Source organism: Australozyma saopauloensis, chromosome 2 (assembly GCF_035610405.1).
Source record: "Australozyma saopauloensis chromosome 2, complete sequence".
Classification (NCBI taxonomy): Eukaryota; Fungi; Ascomycota; class Pichiomycetes; order Serinales; family Metschnikowiaceae; genus Australozyma; species Australozyma saopauloensis.
In genome coordinates, this window is record NC_086132.1 from 1,564,710 (window position 1) to 1,587,083 (window position 22,374).

At 43.9% G+C, this 22,374-nt stretch overlaps 9 protein-coding genes across 9 annotated transcripts; 5 read left to right on the forward strand and 4 right to left on the reverse strand.

The window, feature by feature from the left end:
* Window positions 1-298: 298 nt before the first annotated feature.
* On the forward strand, window positions 299-1,528 carry PUMCH_001909 (uncharacterized protein; the record flags this gene model as incomplete). Its single annotated transcript, XM_063020942.1, has 1 exon — window positions 299-1,528. The coding sequence occupies one exon, from the start codon at window positions 299-301 to the stop codon at window positions 1,526-1,528; it is 1,230 nt and encodes a 409-aa protein (XP_062877012.1).
* Window positions 1,529-1,635: 107 nt separating this feature from the next.
* PUMCH_001910 (uncharacterized protein) lies at window positions 1,636-5,001 on the reverse strand (the record flags this gene model as incomplete). The annotated part of the gene is made up of 1 exon (XM_063020943.1): window positions 1,636-5,001. The coding sequence occupies one exon, from the start codon at window positions 4,999-5,001 to the stop codon at window positions 1,636-1,638; it is 3,366 nt and encodes a 1,121-aa protein (XP_062877013.1).
* A 365-nt stretch (window positions 5,002-5,366) lies between these two features.
* On the reverse strand, window positions 5,367-6,341 carry PUMCH_001911 (uncharacterized protein; the record flags this gene model as incomplete). The annotated part of the gene is made up of 1 exon (XM_063020944.1): window positions 5,367-6,341. One exon carries the CDS (start codon window positions 6,339-6,341, stop codon window positions 5,367-5,369), a length of 975 nt encoding a protein of 324 aa, XP_062877014.1.
* Window positions 6,342-7,549: 1,208 nt separating this feature from the next.
* PUMCH_001912 (uncharacterized protein) lies at window positions 7,550-9,352 on the forward strand (the record flags this gene model as incomplete). Its single annotated transcript, XM_063020945.1, has 1 exon — window positions 7,550-9,352. The coding sequence occupies one exon, from the start codon at window positions 7,550-7,552 to the stop codon at window positions 9,350-9,352; it is 1,803 nt and encodes a 600-aa protein (XP_062877015.1).
* Window positions 9,353-9,537: 185 nt separating this feature from the next.
* PUMCH_001913 (uncharacterized protein) lies at window positions 9,538-11,175 on the forward strand (the record flags this gene model as incomplete). Its single annotated transcript, XM_063020946.1, has 1 exon — window positions 9,538-11,175. One exon carries the CDS (start codon window positions 9,538-9,540, stop codon window positions 11,173-11,175), a length of 1,638 nt encoding a protein of 545 aa, XP_062877016.1.
* A 98-nt stretch (window positions 11,176-11,273) lies between these two features.
* PUMCH_001914 (uncharacterized protein) lies at window positions 11,274-12,635 on the reverse strand (the record flags this gene model as incomplete). Its single annotated transcript, XM_063020947.1, has 1 exon — window positions 11,274-12,635. One exon carries the CDS (start codon window positions 12,633-12,635, stop codon window positions 11,274-11,276), a length of 1,362 nt encoding a protein of 453 aa, XP_062877017.1.
* Window positions 12,636-12,870: 235 nt separating this feature from the next.
* On the reverse strand, window positions 12,871-14,448 carry PUMCH_001915 (uncharacterized protein; the record flags this gene model as incomplete). Its single annotated transcript, XM_063020948.1, has 1 exon — window positions 12,871-14,448. One exon carries the CDS (start codon window positions 14,446-14,448, stop codon window positions 12,871-12,873), a length of 1,578 nt encoding a protein of 525 aa, XP_062877018.1.
* Window positions 14,449-15,772: 1,324 nt separating this feature from the next.
* On the forward strand, window positions 15,773-18,412 carry PUMCH_001916 (uncharacterized protein; the record flags this gene model as incomplete). The annotated part of the gene is made up of 1 exon (XM_063020949.1): window positions 15,773-18,412. One exon carries the CDS (start codon window positions 15,773-15,775, stop codon window positions 18,410-18,412), a length of 2,640 nt encoding a protein of 879 aa, XP_062877019.1.
* A 1,207-nt stretch (window positions 18,413-19,619) lies between these two features.
* PUMCH_001917 (uncharacterized protein) lies at window positions 19,620-22,328 on the forward strand (the record flags this gene model as incomplete). Its single annotated transcript, XM_063020950.1, has 1 exon — window positions 19,620-22,328. The coding sequence occupies one exon, from the start codon at window positions 19,620-19,622 to the stop codon at window positions 22,326-22,328; it is 2,709 nt and encodes a 902-aa protein (XP_062877020.1).
* Window positions 22,329-22,374: the final 46 nt, after the last annotated feature.

A 22,374-nucleotide genomic window follows, 5' to 3' on the forward strand; every position in this document is an offset into this window, starting at 1 on the left:
TCGAAGCGTCTTCAATTTTGACTATCTCGCTCTCAGACACGTTATAGGATGTGTACTCTAATAGACCTTATTTGAACAGTTTGTCAAATAGAGAAGGACCAATTTTATAAAAAAGGTATGCTATTTGTATTTGGTCACTTGAATTAACCAATTTGATTTTTGTTTGTCCTTAATTCTTTGTTGACTATACATTCGAGATCGCATCTGTGTTTACATCTCTTATCGTCTCCACAATACCTGCCCCATACCTACAACAGCTCCCTATACACCAATTCCAATACCATCAAGAAAATTCACCATGGCTGATTTGTGCGATTCAGTAACTGCTTTGGACTACCTCGAGTCACAGCTCGAACTCGAGAAAGAGGCTCGGGAGATAATGCCGTTCGAACCAGACACATGTACATACCCAAAGGTGCTTCGACAGCTGGTGTTCGCGTGTCTTACGTGTCTGGAACATAATAATGGTAACGAGATTGGAGTCTGTTACCTGTGTCTGATTCAATGCCACTCTACGCACGAGTTAGTGGAGCTATTTAGTAAACGTAACTTTGTCTGTGACTGTGGTACTACACGCATGGGAAATGGCCTTGCATGTTCTTTAAGGTACGGGAAACTGGATACCAGTGTGCCAAGGGTGTCGCGAATGAGGACAGGGTCTGGGCTGCAGCCAGAATCCTTTCATTTCCCTAAGGTAGACCTACCCAAGGCTGAAGATATTCCAAGTCTGGAGAATCTGTATAACCAAAACTACAAAGGATTGTTTTGCAGCTGCTCTACAAAGTATGACCCGGATGATGAAAGTCGTACAATGCATCAATGCTATTTTGGAGAAGTGTGTGGAGAAGACTGGTATCATCAGGATTGCATTTTAGGTTTCCGAGTCGATAAAAACGAAGACAAAGATGATAATTCAGAACAAACTGTCCCTCATTTTCCTGAACTAGACCTGTTTTCGGAGTTTATTTGTTGGAAATGTGTGGCAATGTACTCTTCCGAGTTCAAAGAGTTAGCGAAAAGAATTGACATTGTTTCGCATACGCGACCTCATTATCATGGTATGAGCTCGGCAGATCAATGGTTTCATAAATGGAAGAATGTTCCTGAAGAATCGGCTGCGAAGAGAATCCGATTGGAGGAGGGGAAATCTAGCGAGAGACACCACGAGCAGTCGTCTCTATTCTTGGCAGGCAATTTCAAATCCCACTTAAACGATATGTACAATTCCCTACCTCAAGATTCATCCCTTCGCAAACTATTACATGCAAATGCATTTCTCTACGAAGAAGACCCTGTTTATGAACCGGAAGAAGACTCATCTGAAGCTACTGACGTAGGCACCTTGTTCGAACTAGGGTCGTCAGCTCTTCTGAGCTTACCAGCACCACATGCCTTAGAAGGTTTACAAGCCTACGACACAATGAAGCAGAAATTGAGCAATTTCTTCAAAGGCTTTGTTGATCAAAACAAGGTGGTGACCGAAAAGGAAGTCAAGGAATTCTTCGGAAAGATGAAGAAAGATAATTAATTCAAAAGACCAAGATCGTTATCTCGATTCTGTGTTGGGGTAAACATTCATAAACTCGTATACTAAAATATGTGCAAGATCTATGTGGTTTGCCAGAAGCTCTATAATTAATCATTCTTCAGGTCCTTGAGCTCTTTGCGCTTGGCAAAATCAGCAGCCCACGCTTTTCCGAACTTTTCTTTGTCCATGTTTTCAAATAAAATATCGAAAACCTCATGGTACCACTCAACTGGGACTAAAGTAACACCCTTTTTCACCTCATCCGTAATATCATCTAAAGTATTCTCGATACTTTTGGGGAAGATGACCTTGTCACACCCGTTACGCTTTGCACCTAAAATCTTCTCACGAAGACCTCCTACTGGCAAAACCCTTCCAGTGAGCGAAATTTCACCGGTCATGGCAATGTTTCTAGGCAACGATTCATTCGTAGCCAATGACAATAAAGAAGAAACAAATGCGACACCGGCAGATGGCCCTTCCTTAGGAATTGCGCCCTCCGGGCAATTTATGTGAATTTCTGCGGCTTCAAAAAATTTGTTGTCTGGATAATTCTGGGCCATGAACAGTCTAGCAAAAGAGTAGGCAATTTGAGAAGACTCCTTCATCATGTCACCCAAGTGACCGGTAGTATTGATTCCAGGTTGTCCTGTTGCTGATGCAATTGAATTGGTGATTATGGATTCAATGTGTAGAATGTCACCACTTCCTGAATTGTTGTACGAAAGTCCAGTGGAGACACCGGGAGGAAGGGTGTCATACATTCTCGAATGCACGTATGTTTCCGTTCCGAGGAAATCTTTGAGGTTTTCTGGGGTTATCTCAATTTTAATATCTTCCGGAATCTCCAATGGCTCCGCTTGAAGTTCGTCTTCTTCAAAAAGACGGGCTTCTGGTTCTGCTTTAGAGTTCTTCAATTTCTTCTTCGTCGCAGAAGGCTCGACAGAAGTCTCGACAGAATCGGTGAGCGAGGCAGAATCTTCGCCCTTCATAGTCTCAGTCTCCTCTTTATCGGATTTTGTTTCTTCTTTAACTTGATCGGCAGCCGCTTCATCCAACTTTTCGACAATTATGAGTGAAGCTTTGCTGAACATTCTTGTGATCATTTTTTTCAAGTTTCTCAAACCGCTCTCCCTGCAATACTTATCGATGATTTTTTCAAGTGTTTCTGAGGAGACTGAAATATGTTTGGGATCGATACCTGCTTTCAAAGATGCTTTGGGGACCAAATGCTTCTGCGCAATCGAGAGCTTCTCATTGTTAGTGTAACCAGGAACCTCGATGATTTCCATTCTGTCCCTAAGTGGGCCAGTGATAGTCAGCAAATCATTAGCTGTACAGACAAACAAAACCTTCGAAAGATCCACCTTCATATCCATATAGTTATCCACAAAACCAACGTTTTGCTCTGGGTCCAATACTTCCAAAAGAGCCGAAGATGCAGCTCCTCCATGCGAAAGATCCATCTTGTCAATTTCATCAATCAAGAGCAAAGGATTTGAAGCTTTGGCTTGCTTTAAAGCCGAGATGATCCGTCCTGGTGTAGATCCAATATATGTTCTCTTGTGACCCTTGATTTCGTGCACATCTCTGATTCCTCCGACAGCAATTCTGGCATATCGACGATTGAGAGCTTCGGCAATAGATCTGGCAATCGAAGTTTTACCTGTACCAGGAGGACCGACAAGACACAAAATTTTACCGTCCACAGAGCCAGCAATTCTGCTCATGGCAATGAATTCCAAGATTCTGTTCTTCAATTCTTTCAATCCAAAGTGGTCACGATCCAACTCTTCACGAGCAACTTTGAGATCAAATCGGTCTTTCGTGTAGACACCCCAAGGAAGACTTGTAATCCAGTCCAAATACTTCTCTATCACACTTTGTTCAGCCAGATGTTCACCAGGATTCATAAGCTTCTCCTTTTCTGCCACATAAATAGACATGGCCTCTTCCGATAATCTTAAGTTCTTTAATCTTTCTTCAAATTTGGCATCTTTGGCGACTTTCTTCAGGGAAAGCCCTGCCTTCTCCTCGACAATCTTGAGATACTCTTTCAAAAGAGCCTTGCATTGCGCTTCTTCCGCATTTGCGTTGAGCTCTTTGATGGACTCGTCAACAATGGCGCCAGCTGCAAGTTCTAGCTTCAACAACAGATTGGCCTTCAACAAACGTTTCAAAACATTGAATTCCAGTAAAATTTCTTGTGCTTGTTCTGGAGAGCTTTTCGTGAGGGAACTTATCAAATCAGCAAGAACATTTGGTGTGTCCAATTTCTTGGAGATCACCTTAACTGCAGGGGTGGTCTCTGGCAGACGAGCCAGCAATTCAGTCAAAAGCAGCTTAGACTGAGAAATTGCCGCTTGGATTTCAGGACTGTTAGGCTCGTATGGCTCATCAGGGCACTCCGAAATCAAAGCATACGAAACGCCGAACTCCTTCAAGTAAGATGTAGGAAAGTCCTCCTGCTCTAAAAGACCTTCGGTAGACAGTTTTTTATCTAAAGGACTCACAAGAGTGTCTAAACGACAACGCTCCATAGGATATGCCAAGATGCGCATGCCGTTGTCTTGTTTTAAAACGCTCATGATTTGACAATGAACACCAATGTCATGGACAGACTCCTTACTTGGAATTATATCTGTGTTAGAAGAGGAGTCTCTCATGTGAAAGAGGACGAAGTGAGGCTCCTTTCTTCTCACAATCTCGTCAAGAGACTTTATCACTGCTGGATCACTGACGTTGATGTATGCAACTGTGCCGGGAAGCTGAGGCTTGTCTTGCATTGCTATAGCTAAAAGAGGAGGATATGGTTTCGATGACGCAGCGGGCTTGCTGGGGTTCTTGTCGCTGCCATCACCACCGTCGCCACCAGAGGGTGGGTTGGCAGAGTCAGAGTTTGGATTTGGTGGAACCCCACCAGCAGAGCTAGCAGATGACGGGCCCTCGGAGCTTTTTGACACTGAGGTCTCTGTTTCGTCCTTCGATTGCTCAACCTCTTGCTCGGGCGCCTTCTTGTCATCCTTGTCTTTCTCTACTTCAATTTTTGTGTCTACATCCTTCTCATTAGATTCATCGCTATTTTTGCCGGAATCCTTCTCCGAAAGACTCTTCGCCTTCTTGCTTCTCTTGGTTTGCCTCTTCTTGACCTCTGGTATCGTATCGCTGCCGTTGTCCTTATCAGCTTTGTCGAAACTCATTTGCCACTCGCCACTTTGTACAAAGGGGGCGGGGGAAGTGTAGTCCAACGCAGCAGAGTTTCTTGTAAGCATCTGAGGCAGCACGGGTATCCGAGGAAGCGAATTTGCTAAATGAGAGATCTCCTTGAGTGGATCAGAAAGTATGCTGGGTCTATTTGGGGCCAGGGAAGTGGCATTTCTGGAGATAAAGGTCTGGCTTGCTCCATTGATTCGCGGGAGACGGCCGCCAATGGCACGAGGATCTCTACGGATCACAGAACGAAATGCAAGCATGTATGTTTGGTAGTAGAACTCGTGAGACCTTTATCGAAGGTTACTAAGTCAGAGGATCGAGAGTGTCACGTGATGTGGAGTTCCTTTGGTGTATATCCTTGTGATCAAGGTAGGGAGAAATACAATTTTGAAAATTTGAAAATAATCGAAATTCATTCCAAAATTGAAGCTCCACTTTTGCTGCACTTGTGTTCTGTTTTACTGTGTTTGGTCTGACTGTACTTCGAATCGCCTAGTGACTAAGAGGTTAGTGAAACGATCAACTGAAGTGTTAGAAATAGTCTGCTTAATATTTTTCTCGGAGTTAGAATTACAATTTCCGGACCATGGAGTCCTTGGTTTGATTCTTCCCAACTGTTCATTACTCATATCTTAAATACATGTCTCTTTTTCGGCGCCGGCTCCTGTCCGTCTTCGAGTGTTCTTTTGGCTGTAGTAGCCTGGTGTGTTTCATCTTGGAAGTTTGCATCTAGATAATAATCCAATGAATTGACATCCTCTTCGGGATTGAGATCATCTGAGACCAGTACTTTGGATGCCTGCGATGACAACAACTTGATTCTACGTTTCTTCTTCTTCTCCGCGCCGTCTCCGAAAGTGCCATTGGCGGTCTGGAAGGTATCCTCAACTTCTGACGACCCTAGTATAGACGTGCTAGATACATTCAGATCCAGTTTTCGGACAGACTTTAAAGGTGTAGACTCAGCACTTGAGTTGTTGGGAGAGAATAGATTGGTTTCCGGGCGGGCTTCCCTATCTTTTGACAACTTGAGGGTTGCCTTGGACGCAATTCTTGCAAGATCAGAACCCACGAAGAGGCTCTTGGATGAGGTATCTCCCGCAAAAGGTGAGTGGCTTATCGCAGGCATTCTTTTCTCCGCCTGACTTGAACGTGTTGGCCCTGCTTGGGGTGTGAACCTAGCCCGGGGCGAGTGCATTGTTTTGAGCGACGAAATCTGTGACTCTTTTTTCTTCGAGGCTTCCAGTTCATCGATTCGAGATTGAAGCTTGTCAATGATGTTGTTGAGTTGATCTAGCTTGGCTTCATGGGCATGCTCTTTGGTAGCTAACTCCAGTTTTAGTACGAAGACTCTACGCTCAAACTCGTTGAGTTTCTTTAAAGTTTGTTCCTGTGAAGCATTGGACCAGTCCTTGTGTGGGGATGTGGACAGATGAGACAGCTTACTCTTTTTCAGGCGATTGTTTGTTGCAAGCTCGAAAGCTTTGATGAGACACGATTTGATGAGCGTTTCTCTTGTCGCCTCCCGTATTTCAATATCTAGAATCTTTTGAGTGATGTCCTCGCTTTTAATGGGGTACTTGGCTTTGTGCTCGGCCATTTTGAAGCAGCGGAGGTGTGTTGATGTATGTAAGCCCAATGTTATTATGAGGTGTATGTCGCAGCGCAGATGCTCCAAAAGACAATGGAGCTAAAGTACAAAATCAATGGGGAAGTCTCGAAAGAATTTACGAGTTTCCAAAACATTGACAGCAGAATGAAGTTGATTTTATTAGCCATTGGTCTTTTTCTGGTTTTGTAGATTTTTCATGAAACTCCCTTGTTAACAACAACTTACAGGTCACTTTGCGCCAAAATGCAAATCAAGCTTTTCTCATACATTCAAACGATTTAGCAAAACAAATGAACAAATGAAGCAAAAATAAAAATGATGAACATTTGAAATCAGTTTACGGGTTATTTTGTAAAAGTTTCACCAGCAACACATCATTCCAAATTGTATTCTCCCGTTCATTCGACTCTACATCAGGATATAATACGAAACGAGAACAAAAATCAGCCGTCAAAAAAGTTAAAATTATACACCTAGTCCCATACATCAACCCCGCCATATTCTGCCATTTCCCTCGGGCCCACCTTCCGAGCCTACTCTAGCCGGCTACATGAAAAGGTAGCCGAGATCTATCCGGTCAAGGCCGCATGCCGGCGAAAGTGGACCTTGTATTGAGAAGCACCTTTTGAAAACCGGAAAAAAAAAGAAAGTGAGCAGGAATGTAAGAATAAACAAAAAAAAAATTAGTAAAGAAGTTCGTCTCGAATCTTTCAGATTTTGTCGCTTCTCTTTCATGAAATTTGCGCTCTGTCGCCCTGGCTGAGAATAGCATTTGACCCACTAAATGCATGCCTCACGGACATTACAGACCAAATTATCCAGAAGAGCAAGTACCTCCGAACCACACCAACTTCAGAAAATTTTCAGCAAAGCTGTACAATTACAGCCCGGAACCCTCCATTGAATGGCCTATTTTCGTCTCCGTGAATTTAGAAAGCACTGATTTTTTAGCCGTCTAATTTTCGTTTCCTCGCTTATTCCATCCTCTTTCTTCGGGTGATAAGATCTCACTCCGAACTAGTCAAGATCTGTCCCATAAATCGAACCCAAATTATAGATTCAAACTTCCAGAGTGTTCGGAAATACTTCTTCGACAGAATTGCCACAGCTAGATCTTAGATCACTCACTCTAACGCGACCGCGACCGTCCACGTCCATAGCTTCCTTACTATCTCCGACGAGATTCATCTACCATCATGGGTCTCCTGAAAAAACACAAGTCTTTGGTGGACATGCTCCGGTCAGCCTCTGTGGCTACTGATCACAGCCAGGAATCGCAGGCTTCAGTTCAAACGGACACACCCGCTCACCACAGTCACCGTTCATTTTTCAGAAGAAGAAACTCAAGAGTTTCAATCACGCCGCAGTCGAGTTCCAGCTCTTTGAAATCGCCCATAGGAACACCCACGGGCTCTGACGATGAATCTGGTGATTCCTCGACGCTGGGCTTCGACAAGAAGGATAAGAAACTGAAAGACCGCTCTCGCTCTAAGTCGAAGCCTCGTAGAACCGACAGCCATCATTCGCTTAGACGGTTCTTCAAAATCTTGCATCCCAAAGACCACCTGGACCATCCACATACCCATGGCCATCCCCAGAAGACTAAAGCAGAGTTACCCCTGCTTCCGTTGTCAAATGCATCGACAGTAGCACAGAAATACGACATTGGCCGCTTCATCGGTTCTGGTGCAAGTGGACTGGTGAATTTAATTACTGCTCTTGGTGACTCGAAGAAGGTCTTTGCCCTTAAGAAATTCCGCTCGAAATTGAACAACGAGTCCGAGCACGATTACATAACTAAAGTGAAGAATGAGTTTCTAGTGGGTGAATATCTCCGTCATCAGAACTTGATTCACACAATTGAGCTCATAAAAGAAGAGCAGATGAATCACAAGGCGCAATCACCCGAATTCTACATCATCATGGAGTATTGCCCACATGATTTTTTCAATTTGGTCATGTCTGGCTTAATGCGCAAAGACGAGATATTTTGTTACCTCAAACAAATCATCAATGGAACCAATTATCTACACCTTTCTGGAATTGCTCATCGTGACTTGAAACTCGACAATTGCGTGGTGGACCAAAATGGTATTCTAAAACTTATAGACTTTGGCTCAGCATTTCAATTCCGTAAACCTGTGGACTACGCAGGAGGCACAGGTGGTGACGATGTCATGCTTGATCTGGGCCATAAGCTTGTCTTCGCTAGAGGTATTGTCGGCTCAGATCCCTACTTAGCCCCAGAAGTCTTCCAGCCAGTGTCCCAAATGGGGTACGATCCTCGCTTGGCTGACATGTGGTCTATTGCAATCATATTTTGCTGCATGGTCTTGAAACGTTTTCCATGGAAAATCCCTAAGGATCTGGATCCATCTTTCAGAGCCTATTGCGAGTCTCCGATTCCAGATCTGTCGGTTGAGGACTTGGATCAATTGACGATGAAAACGAAAGAACTGAGCTCCCTTAAGAAAGGACCAGAAAGACTCTTACACCTACTTCCAAGCACGTCCCGTGAGCTTATGAGAGGAATGCTCACTGTGGACACTAGAAAACGTTTCTTGATGAAGGAAGTTCTTGAAACGGAGTTTTACAAATCCATTGACCATTGTCATTATTTCGAAGAGGGTGAGGATGATCCTCCAGCATTAGTGTGGGACTCACAGCTTCACACAATTGCCGTCTCACAACCTGCTTCTGAGATCAATTTGCCTACAGAGGGATCAAGCACCGCCACCCATACCGAGTTAGATGTCCTAAATGAAACCCCATCCGAATCTGTTAAGGAACCAAGCAGCTCATCCACAAGCGAGCCTGTGTCAAGAATCAATTCAACTGTATCTGGAACCCAAGACGCTCCCCAGTCACCGCACCCAGAGGTCGGGACTCTTATAAGAGGCAAGTCGCATCGCCATCATTTAGTCACGGAAGAAGAGCTTGAAAAAATGCAAGCAGAAAAAGCCAAACACAAGCACAGCCGCGAGGGCACTCCTGCTTAAACTGTATAATTCATTATATTTGATACATTTGTAAATTGTGCAATACTATTTATGTTACCCGATCTTTGCATGCAGTGCTGCATGCATTAAAGCCAGTTTTGGCAACAATACCGAAACTCACTTCAACAAGCTGAGCATCTCAATCAAACCTCAATTGATTTGCAAGCAATTGCACCAACAAATAAATGCTGGACAGCGCGCCCCTAAAAGACTCCCCCATTATCCCTGGGTGGGTGGTCACTACGTCAGGATGGTGTGCTTTGTTTGCCAGTTTTGTCATATTCGGCCTGATCCTCATGCATCTACGAAACTACCGTAAGCCTTTTCAGCAGCGGCTCATGATTCGCATCCAGCTCATTTTGCCTCTTTTTGCCCTTTCTTGTTATTCCATGTTGATCAATCCTACCGCAGTCATGGTCAAGTTCGCCATTGAGCCAGCACGAGAGATATATGAGGCATTCGTTATATATACGTTCTTTTCACTTCTTATTGATATGCTCGGAGGTGCAAAAAGTATTGTCATCATGACCAGTGGCCGGCCACCGGTCCCGCATCCCGGCTTCATGGGAAGATGTCTTCCCAAGCTAGACATCTCAGATCCCACCACTTTCCTCGCAATAAAGCGAGGCATTTTGCAGTATGTTTGGCTCAAGCCGATTCTCTGTTTTGGAGTGTTGTTTCTTGAATTATTGGGATGGTACGATGTGAACAATTTGGGCTGGAATTCTGTCTACCTTTGGTTGACCATTTTATATAATTGCAGTGTGTCTCTCTCGTTGTACTGTCTAGCCATCTTCTGGAAGATTTTATGGACAGATTTGAAACCTTTTAACCCGATTGGTAAGTTTCTCTGCGTCAAACTTATCATCTTTGCTTCCTACTGGCAGGGTGTTATTTTGGCTATTCTAAATTTTGCTGGAATATTGCCCGGCCATGGCCAAGAGGGAGAAAATGGCGCTCCAAATATTGGTGTTTCCATTCAAAACGCACTTCTATGTGTGGAGCTCATTGGTTTTGCAATTGGGCACTGGTTTGCATTTTCATATAAGCCTTACACTATTTCGCAGATACCCAATGGTCGTCTTGAGTTTTACTATGCCTTCCGTGACATGACTGGAATTCAAGACTTGGTGATTGATTTCAGACTTACATTCTATGGTGACTACTACAAGGACTACAAACAGTTCGATTCTGTTGAGGCAGTCATTGCCCATCCCGCCACCAATGGACGGATGAGCAGACTCAACCAGGGTCTTCGATATCATAATGACGGTAAGCAGAAACACTGGCTTCCACAGCAACAAAATATGGCTCCAAGCCAGTCACAGGTCACCCTGAACAGTAAACATAGTATAAAAAGCACTTCCGAGATGAATGCGATCCCTGACTTTGACAAGAAGCGGTCGAAATATGCTAATTCAATTGATCTGCATGGAGCTTCAACTAGGGCTCTATACCATGGAGCACCTGGTAATTTATCCCCCACATTATTTCCTACTCAAGCAGGTGACACAAGCTCCGTCAATACCGCTCGATCGAGCCAAGAAGAAGATCCAGAAAGCATTTCCGAGATCATTAGTTCTGCTAATCCGGATATTGATTACAGCAACGAGTATTTGGACGAAGATGAGCTCTTTTATCAGGCAGCCTGTTCTGTGGTGAACAACTACAAACTTGATCAAGTGCAAGTAAAAAAGCTAATCAATTACCCGATTGTGGATGAGCTAATAGATGGCCATGTCTACGGGTATAAGGTTAAAAAGTTACGTGCCAAAAGACTGAAGATGCTTCACGACAGAAATTCAAGCTATGGTAGTGTCTAGAAGAAAACCATGTCAACTTCTAGTCACTACTTGCTGATACTTTCGATGTTATTTAATAATGTAAGGTTCATTAATCATGCAAACTATGTACAAGTAAATTAGTCTTCGATTTTAAACAGATACATGTCATCAGGATTCCCCTCAGACTCTGCTGCGGAAGACTTTGTATTGTCTGTGCCCTTGGCCTTTTCTAATCTTTTCAATTTTCTGAGTTCCTTCGGAGAAAGCTGTTCATTTTGAGTAGTCTTTGAGTTATCTTTGGTTGAAGACTGTTCTGCTGAGATAATTGGCTCAACATTCACATACATCTGCTTCTCGAGAGACCCTACGACACTGGTTCTGCAACGATGTTCTGCAAGAATCAACTCCACAGTTGCGAATACCCTCTCGCGCTTTCTAATTTCTAGTTCGTAATCCTCATCGTTCAACTGCGTTAAATCAGATTGAGGGGAAACAAGTTCTGAATCCTCATCACCATTCTCTTCCAAAACCTCATCGAGAGTCTTGCCCAACTTACGCTGCTTGAAATTAAGCGCTTTTCCTCCGATGTTGATTGAAAACTTTTCGCCACTGACAATTCTCTTCTCTATTTCTTTTTTCTTCTGGTTTTGCATGTCGCTGATACTGATCGCCCAGGCAAGATTGACGATCTTTGCTGCCGATTTCTTCCGCTCGACCTTCAAACGATTTTGAACCACCCTCTGAGCACGAGCATTCCCTGATGCTATTAATTGCTCTTCGATCTCGGCGGCAAGTTTATCTGAGTACAGCTGAATCATGTCCTTCACACTAACCTTTTTCACTAATGGAAGATCGGCATCAGCCTGAATATTGATCAATGCCAAACCTTCTTCTTTTAAATCCAAAGCATTTGTAATTTGCAGGAGATGCTTAGCTACGAGTTTTCCCGATTCGTCTCGAAGATTAACACGACAGCCGGTGTTGGCCTCATTTACCCTAAGAATGATTTGCTTCAAAGCCTCCTGCGCCCTTGACGAGCCGGTGAAATTTTCAAATCGCACTTGGTTTTGCTGTCTTCTATCATCCCTCCCATTCCTACTCCATCCATTTTTACCCTTGGGCCCGCTACCTTTACCGGAATCCCGACCGCTTTTTTCACGGTTTGAATAGTGAGGTCTTTGATCCCTCGGCGTTCCGATGCCGAGATCACTCAAACTGCTATGGTCCAGGGTTACTCTTGGACTTCTGTTTTTGTTGCCTGCGAATTGAGAGCTCTGTTGTTGATTGCTCTGGCCGTTCTTGGATTGACGATTGGATTGTGAAGACGGTGGATTTACGGGCTTGTTACTTCCATACTTGGCACTGAATCGGTTGGGTCTGCTAGCTCCCAGTGTGCCTTTTAATAGCAGTTCAAAGGGAGTACTTTGTTTCGACGCATTAAGGGTTCGCAGAGAGCATATGTATCGCCGAGAGTTTGCAAGGCAGAGCGATGGGAACATAGGCGAGTTCGTAAAGTATTATAATGGTTTGACGTCTGTGGTAAATCAATAGACTTGATAAAAAGATGGTCACGTGAGCCATCAACTGTTCTTCGATCCGGACAGAACCTACTTGCGAGCAATACAAAAAAAATAGAAGGAGTTAATTTTTTCCATTTTTCTCAAACTTGCCATTATTATTTTGGCGAGTAGGTGAGATTTTCTTTTGTCCAAATAGTTCTATAAAAGTCCGACTTTACCATTTGGAGCCCAACATGATAGTGGCTGCATCTTGCGGCTTTTCCACTTCATTGAAGTGTGTATCATACAATCTAGCTTTCGGGAGCGAAGTTTTATCTTGAAATTCTGTACTCCAGTCTCTCAACATGTCCCCCAAAGAATTGTCTTCTAAGACATCTGCTGTCGCAATATTCCAATAGAGGTGCTTTGCTTGAGCCAACCACTCCCTTTCAGATACTTCTTGAGGTCTTGAAATTTGACCACCACCATTAATGCATCCGCTCGGGCAAGCCATGACCTCCACATAATCCGCCTTAGATGCATCTGCAGCTTCTTCTGGAGCCGGAGATGGCAGAGATGATGCACTCTTGGCATTGATCCTGGCCCTCCTTCTTGCTGCAAGAGGATTAGCCTTCACTGTTGGACCTGTAGATGGCTTGAGCTTTCGAACAAGGTTTTGAATGTTTCTGAACCCGTTCACTATTGCGGCCGAAGCAACTTTCTTCCCGTCATACATTAGCCGAAGCTCGTGAATGTCACTGTTTCGTCCCTCGACTTGATGGATGGAAAAATTCTCAGCAGTGTATGAAGATTCGCTTTTTAAAAGATAATCCCTCATAGAATAAATATAATTGTAGCCGTAACCACCAGACTCAGATCCCGAATCATTGGACCAGGATAACTCCTTTAAGGGCCAGCCCCGAGGAGCACAGGAAGAATACAATTGAGTGATAGGTTGCGAAGCATCCAATGATTTGCTTGGGATAAGCTCATAATCTGAAATTTCCAACAATTGCACGAGCTCCTTAGCGGTCAAGACACAATCTACGTCTGGACCGGGCAAGCTCGCATCGTCCTCCTCTGGTCTGGCGCTCTCCAACTTCTTGTCGAAGCATGGCATGATTGATAGGTGATAGATATCAGACCGCGAGCAACCCAATTCCTCTGCGGCCAAACTTTTCAATAGACAACCTGTAATTTGTTGCGGAGATTTGACCAGCGAGAGATACGGCAATACATGAGGATGTGTCTTCTCAGCGTAGAGAACCCAACCAGGACAGATTGAGCTGAGAATAGGTTTATGATCTGATCCGTTAGCCAATTTGCTCTTGATGGTTCGCGCAGACTCCTCTAACAACGAGAGTTTTCTACCCAAGGCTGTACCTACCACGAATGCAAAACCCATTTGGTCCTTGAAGAAGTGAACAAGGATACGGTCCATTTCTTCCAAGGAATATCCATAGGCTTGGGCCAAGGAAACACGCAGCTGATGAGATATGCTGGCAACGAAAGTCTTGTTACCTTCCTTGATGGCTTTCAAAAATTGATCATGACTGTGCTGAGCAACAAGAACCTCCTCAGCAGAAGTAATGCAACCAGAGCATGCTAAACAATCAGACAACGAAATTTGAGCGGGTGCAAGAGCCGAGATTTTCCCGTCGATTTTCGATATTTGGAGCGGCTTTCCGTTCTCATCGATCTGGATTTCCACCTCGCCAGCCGTTTCTGTAGCTTGCAGCTCCACCGGCTTGATACAGGCTACACCTGGGGAAATGAAATCATTAAGATCATCTGCGGAAAGTATGGCACTCATGGTATGGGGCTATACGGCAAAGCAGTACAGTTATGCGGCTGAATCGACTAGGATGGAGAGAAAAGAGGTTGATGACTAGCAATAAGTCCGAAACTAGGTCAGCGCCACCGGAAAAAAACTGCCGACTAAGATCAGTTCCGTTATCAAGATGCGCTAAACAGAATTTTTCCCAGAGCAGCGAGGGATTATCCAAGGACAGTTTGACTTCTGGATATTTGCACCAAACGAATTGTGCTTAGTCATGTACAGAAAAGCCAGCTGCAGGATCCGATTTGGTCCACTCATAATCACTGAGCAGAAACGGAATCTTCTGGGCTGAAAAAAATGGAAGAGATCGCAAATACTCGTAATGACGAGAAAACTGTAGTGCGGATCCGTTTCATAGAAATTTTCTGTCGTATGCGTTGTGTTATCGTAGAAGATCTCCATTAATGCATCCAAATGTCTCAGATCGCGGCCTATGCTCGGAGCGTTTGACTGAGTCAATTGCTCATTTACAGAAATACCTCAAGTCATGACGAGGGTAGCATTAGCGGCTTTCGGTAATTGAGTCGACAGAAATTATCGTTGGGATGATAAATTGATTGTATCGCCAAATTAGTGATTTATCAATTACCCAGCGGCTGCCTTCAGCTTCCCCAATTGTCTATTGATGTGGACGTTCTGCTGTCACTGCTGCATCAACGCGCGAGACCAAACCAGTTTCCGCTCTGACCAATCCTTATACGGCACGACGGCAACTCATCACAACAATGACTGCAATGCTCCAAAGAAGTTTCGAAGCTTGCATATAGGCGGGACGGCGTTTAAAGTCGGACTTCTGCCGTAGACGCCGGCAATTTTAGTACCTGAAAACAGGTGTGATTTATTTTTTTCTTAATAATTTCTTAACTGCATCTTTCAAACTCATCATTCTAATTTTCCAATTTTTTATCCGACCTCTGTGGCTTTCGATACCATTGGATACCCCATCCTCAAGCTCGTTTTCCTTGCCTCCACATAACTCACCCTGCAGAACAGTAGGCAGGGGATTATAAAACACAAAATTTCAACGTACCACACCTACTATATCCCCTTCACTCCTCTCCTACCTAAACCAATCCCACCTACACTTGCTCGTATATTTATAGGCCACTCCACCTTCCTGAGCCATCCTTAGCAACTGCCATTTACCTAATCTAAGTCGTATTTTGGGCCAATCATCACCCAAGATTCGAATCTCATTTTGTCCGCAATAGTGAGAACTAATTTCAAACGAACCGAAGTTTCTGTTCCCAAGAACTAAAAGCAGTTCTTATTTCACATTTACCACACAGTCTGCACCATGCCCCTTAGCGCGTCCGTCAAGGAAGAATATCTGGCCAGTGTGTCACCCACAAATCTGCGCTCCGGTGAGAATATTAAGCGTAGAAGAGTCACTCGTGCTTGCGACCACTGTCGACTCAAAAAGGTCAAATGTGATGGCAAGCAGCCATGTATTCATTGCACAGTATACTCCCATAACTGCACCTATGATAGACCAAATATCCGTAACAAGAAGACAATGGCCCCACTACCCAGTACCCCACAGTCAGCAGCTTTGTTGCAGCTGATTGCGTTGAATAGAATGCCCTCCATAAGTACCATCAATGAAAACTTGGTGTTGAGCCAAAATATCTTGAACTTGCTCTTCCCCAAACTTCAGTTCAATTTCTTGGAGGAAAGCCCGCAAGAGTTCGATTACAAGCGTTTGCAAAAGATCGTCATGCATTTACAAGCTAGAAACCCAGCCTGTGTTAATTTGAACGAGATCTCAGAAATGTACCAAGACAGCGACTCGCTGCAGCCCTCTCCAAGTACTAGACTAGAGCAGTCCATGGGAAGCGAGACTTCTGGAGACGAGGCTCTCGGCGCAGAGTTCAAACTCATTTTACCTCCAAAGCCTGAGGCACTTCAACTCATATACACAACCTGGAACAAGGCTTGTGTCCTCTTTCGTTTTTACCATAGACCATCCCTCCTCGAGGAAGTAGATCTTCTTTACAGCTTAGATCCCAGCCACTACACTGGCAGACAGCAGAAGTTTTTACCGTTCATGTATTCCCTTTTAGCATGTGGATCTCTCTTTTCAAAGAGCTCCAACTCAACAGACAAAACCAACAGCACATTGGAAGATGACGGATTTAATTATTTTTTGGAAGCAAGGAGACTTATAGATGTGACCAACGTCGCAGACTTGCCTTCAATCCAGACAATTGTCATGATGATTTTGTATCTTCAATGCTCAGCCAGGCTTTCCACTTGTTACTCTTACATTGGTATCGCGCTTAGAAGTGCTTTGAAAGAAGGTCTACATAGAAATCTTTCCATTTTCCAATCAAAGAGAAGACTCGATCCCATTGAAGAAGACACTAGAAAACGATTGTTCTTCACTATTTACAAGATGGATATCTATATCAACTCTTTATTGGGTTTGCCCAGATCTATTAGTGAGGATGAGTTTGACCAAGAATTCCCTATTGAGTTAGACGACGAACTCATTACTCGTGACGAATTTCTTGTTGACAAGCAAAATGGCAGACTATCATCTTCGGCCTGTGCCAACCATCACACCAAGTTGACAATGATTCTTTCAAAAATTGTCAAGGAGTTGTATCCTATCAAGGTAAAGACTAAGCCAGTGGATGGTGAACCGGCAATGAACATACATGATAAGGTCACTGAGTTAGAATTCGAACTCAAACTCTGGTGTGACAATCTCCCAGCGGAGTTATACCCCACTGATCCAAGCGACTCCAAGAGTAACGACGGAATTCCAGAGAAGTTCAAGCTTGCCAACTACTACCTTCATTTCTCATTTCTTAATTGTAAAATCAGTCTCTATCGACCATTTATTCATTACATCAGTAATGGATATGCGGGAACCAACTCAGATCCGAGATCCTTAATTCGTGGCCGGAACTGTATTAAGGTCGCCAGATTGGTCGTCAAGTTGGCAAATAAGATGATTGACGAGAATCTTTTAATAGGAACCTATTGGTTTTCGATGTACACGATTTTCTTCTCCATTGCGTGCCTCATCTACTATTTTCACTTCGCTAATTACAATAACCTGAAGAACAACACGATGGGTGTTAATTACGCGGGGGTGTACTTCGATGATGATTTGAACATTGACATGATAAAGGCAGACATTGAAATCGGAAAGAAGGTTTTGAATACCTTGAAGAACATGTCTAATTCGTCGATGAGAATTTACAACATCTTGAATCGTTTGTTTGAGCAACTCAACAGAAAGACTGCCGCAAACAACTCCATGAGATCAAAAAATCACGAGCAGTATCCCTCATCAACTGAGGGCTCGCTCATGGATATCGGCATCAACAACCTCGAGGGATTGAGTGAGAGTAATAATCAGGTACCGGGAGCTCTTGACGTAGACATGGACAAAAATGATATGAAGGAGAACAAAACCGGGGATAAGCAATTTTATGAATTCTTCACAAACAGTGCGGCACTAGGTCCCGAAATTGGAAAAGATGCGTATCCCAACCAAGCCGCACTGATGCCGGACCTGAGTATTGCAAACAGTCCTAACATAGATGTCGACAAGCTCCAAGACTTACCCTCCTCAGTTGATAATACAGATCGTCCTGCTCAAGGCGAAGGTAGCCCCGCAGATAGAGCCATTAATTCTGACATGAGTGCGGACAAGAGCATAAACAACGGAGATCCACTTAAGCAGTTTATGCACACACCCTTGGAGTATGTACCGGGCGTCATTGACGCCGTAGATGCCCAGATATATGGCCGCATTCTCCCACCTTACATGTTGGAAGGAAATATCAGACAGGCGGGCAGCACGGACGCGCATAGCTTAGAAAGTGCTCGTCCTGAATTGGATATTGACATAGACGGCTTCGATTTGAACTATTTGGATCCGGCAGATTACGGCTCGGTGCTTGAGTCGTTGAACCCATTTTGAGGCGGACATTTGCCGTATTCATCGCATTAACATTTTTGTTGTGCAAACATTTTCGTATCAATACTACACCCTAATAATAATAATTCTTGTTTTCTCGATCACAAGCGACAATTCTAAATCATGGGAATGGTTAGTTGAAAAAGCCAAGCTTCTTTGAGCGGTTAGGATACATGCTCGCAAAAATTTGGTGTAGTCTGCCTGTATGGAGACGCACCATCGCTTAATCATAGCACCTAACACATTGGCATGTTCTAATCAACACATGACTTGAAATTGATAGATAACAGTATTTGCGGGAATAATATGTACCACGAAAATAAACGCATCGAAAAGAAAAAGATTCGTTTCAAATACGAGACTCTCTATTCCTATCCAATGAAATCAGCCACATTACTCGTGTTTCAAGGTGCGGCTATAGTTGCAGCACCTCGAGAGCCATTCGTCTGTGCCGTGACGATAGCGTCAGAGCATGTGGAGGATGCAAAAAGCACAATCGCCAATCGTTCCAGATAATGCATGTATACTGTGCATACCAAAAATGCCACTCGTGTGGAGGGACCTTGTTTTGTTACACGGAACGTCAGGCAACGTCAGCTTGTATATGGGTGTGGCTCTCAAATGTCCCGTACAGCGAAAAAAAGCACCACCTATCATGCAGCAGCCATATATGGGGCTGATATCGCAATTGCGGGTGAGATGAGGGGACACTTATGTGGAACGGTTCACCACTGGACTTCCACTATGGCTCATTTCGATGGTACGTTGTACCAGGACCTGAGTCAATAGTGGTTCGAAGCCTGCATTTGTAGATCCCGTTGGGAACTCGCTCATGCTGGAATCCTTTGATTGCAACGACGAATTCGGTATCGCGTACCCCAAATGGAGATAAACGAATCTCCATCTTACTGATAAAGCCACTCATTTGAAATCGGTCTTATCTGGTTGAGTTTAAACTCATGGCTCCCCTATGTGTGCCGGAATTGCCTGCATGGCGTCGGCAAAAGGTTTCCGTTGATGCATTCTGAGACGTATTAGCACCATAAGATTTTGCAACCACAGTGCCGTACGGCTCTTGTTAGCCCAAGGCGAGTGGTGATTTCAGCTGATACAAGACAATGAAGCACAGGTATTAAAGGAAGCCTCTTCGGCCCCTATCTGGTGATTTTCCTTCGACACTTCATTGCAGATACTGAAGCCTTTTTCAAACATGCCCTCGGAAAAGGTATCTCACATCTCTCGCGATGACAACAACTCAGAAATCTCCGAAACCTTGCAGGCAGTGACTTCCAGCCCACTTTCCTTGAACGAGGTGGCCTCGCAGTTCACCTCGGATCAAAAGTATTACATTTTGAAGGCTATCGGCTATGACTCCTTGGAGTCCTTAGACCAGTTGCCTGTAGCTGTTTCCTACATGATGCAGAAAATCCAGGACTTGCCAGCTGATGAAGCCGTAAAGCTTCTTCAAGAATTTTTGGTTGAACATGAGGATGATGTCAACATCACCCCGGCCGAATTAGACTACATTCGTAGATTGGTTAAACAAGGCGAGTCCCAGGAATTCTTTGGCACTTATGGAAACATCGACGAGAAGACTGAAAAGGCTGAGAAGTCCGACGTCGCCGAGCGGGTACACGAGGTCTCTGAAGCAGATGAACATGGTCAATACGATATTTTTGATTGGGATTTGCAGGTCAGAACTCAAGCTGGTATTGTGTTCTTCCACTCTCCTTACCAAGAAGTGAGAGCTGTCACCGATGCCTACGACGACCCAACTATGTACTGTGAGACTGTCAGAGTCTATATTTTGGGTGCAATTTGGGTTGCTATTGGTGCTTTTATCAACAACTTCTTTATGCAAAGACAACCAAGTATTTTGTTGAACACTGCAGTTGTTCAACTTTTCCTTTACCCCTCCGGTTTATTGATGGCTTGGATCCTTCCAAAATGGAAATTTACCGTCTTTGGTCAGAACATTGATTTGAATCCCGGTCCATGGAACCACAAGGAACAAATGCTTGCAACAGTGTTCTATTCGGTTTCTGGAAGTACGCCATACGTTGCCTACAACATCCCTGTCCTCAAAATGAAGATGTTCTACGGCGTTGAATGGGCTGGCTGGGGCTACCAAATCTTGTTGATGTTTGCCACTAACTTTTTGGGTTTTGGTTTTGCAGGTATTATGAGAAAATTTGCTGTCTACCCTACTAGAGCTATTTGGCCAAGTATCTTACCTACCCTTGCCCTTAACAAGGCCTTGCTTCAATCTGAACCTAAGGAGAACATTAATGGCTGGACTATTTCCAGATATCGCTTCTTCTTCCTTGCTTTCGTCGCATCCTTCCTCTGGTTCTGGTTCCCCGACTACATCTTCACCGCTTTGTCAACTTTCAGCTGGATCACTTGGATTGCACCAGACAACTTGAACTTGGCTACAATTACTGGCAGTCAAACTGGTTTGGGATTGAACCCAATTACTACTTTCGATTGGAATGTTATCAACTATAACAGTCCATTGAACATCCCATTCTTCTCGACCTTCAACCAATACATTGGCTCCGGTATCGCTTTCTTCTGCATCATTGGTGTCTGGTACTCCAATTACAAGTGGAGCGGATACATGCCAATCAATAGCAACGGTTTGTTTACTAACACTGGTGATCCATACAGGGTGACTAAGGTTCTTAACAAAAAGAGTTTGTTGGACCCTGCTAAGTATGCCGAGTACGGTCCACCATTTTACACTGCTGCTAATTTGGTGGTGTACGGTGCATTCTTCGCTATTTATCCTTTCTCATTCATCTATGTTTGTATGACAGACTACAAGCACATCATGCGGTCTTGTAAGGGTCTCTGGCACTCACTCAAATCCTTCAAAAACTCTACTTACGATGGATTTGATGACGCTTTTTCAAAGTCCATGCGCCACTACAAAGAAGTTCCTGAGTGGGCTTTCTTGGTCATTTTGATTATTTCTATTGTTCTCTCAATCCTTTGTTGCAAGCTTTACCCAACTGAGACTCCAGTTTGGGGTATCTTCTTCGCCTTGGGTATTAACTTCGTCTTCTTGATTCCGCTCACCTTCATTTACTCCATTACTGGTTTCAGTTTTGGACTTAATGTGTTGGTTGAATTAATTGTTGGATATGCTTTGCCCGGTAACGGTTTGGCTTTGATGTTCATCAAGGCTATCGGATACAACATCGATGGCCAAGCCCAAAACTATATCACAGATCAAAAGATGGGACACTACCTTCGTATTCCTCCTAGAGCGTTGTTCAGATGCCAAATGGTCTCAGTCGTCATTTGCTCATTCGTGTCATTAGCCGTCATTAACTTCGCGATGGACAACATTGATGACTATTGTCACCCAGGTCAGCCTCAAAAATTCACTTGCCCAAGTGCAAGAACTTTCTACTCGAGTTCCGTGCTTTGGGGTGTCATCGGTCCAAAGAGAGTTTTCGATGGCTTGTACCCTATTTTGAAATGGTGTTTCTTGATTGGAACCTTGTTAGCTCCCGTTTGTTTCCTTATCAAGAAATACTTCAACAAATTCGCAATTGTGAGATACTTCCAGCCAACATTGATTATTGGTGGATTCTTGATCTTCGCCCCTTACAACTTGTCCTACTACACTCCTGGCCTTATTGCAGCATTCTTCTTCATGCATGTCATTAAGCACAGATTTACTAATTGGTTCAAAAAGTACAATTACGTCTTGTCAGGTGCTTTGACTGCAGGTGTTGCATTCTCCAGTATCATCATCTTTTTCGCTGTTCAGTACAAGGGTGTTAATCTCGACTGGTGGGGCAATGATGTTCTCGGTAATGGACTCGATGCCATGGGCCCCAGCTTGCTTAATGCTACAGAACTTGCTCCGGATGGATACTTTGGCCCAAGAATTGGTCATTTCCCATAATCGTACATACAGTTTTTAATTAACAGATGATCGTTTTTCTAGTCAT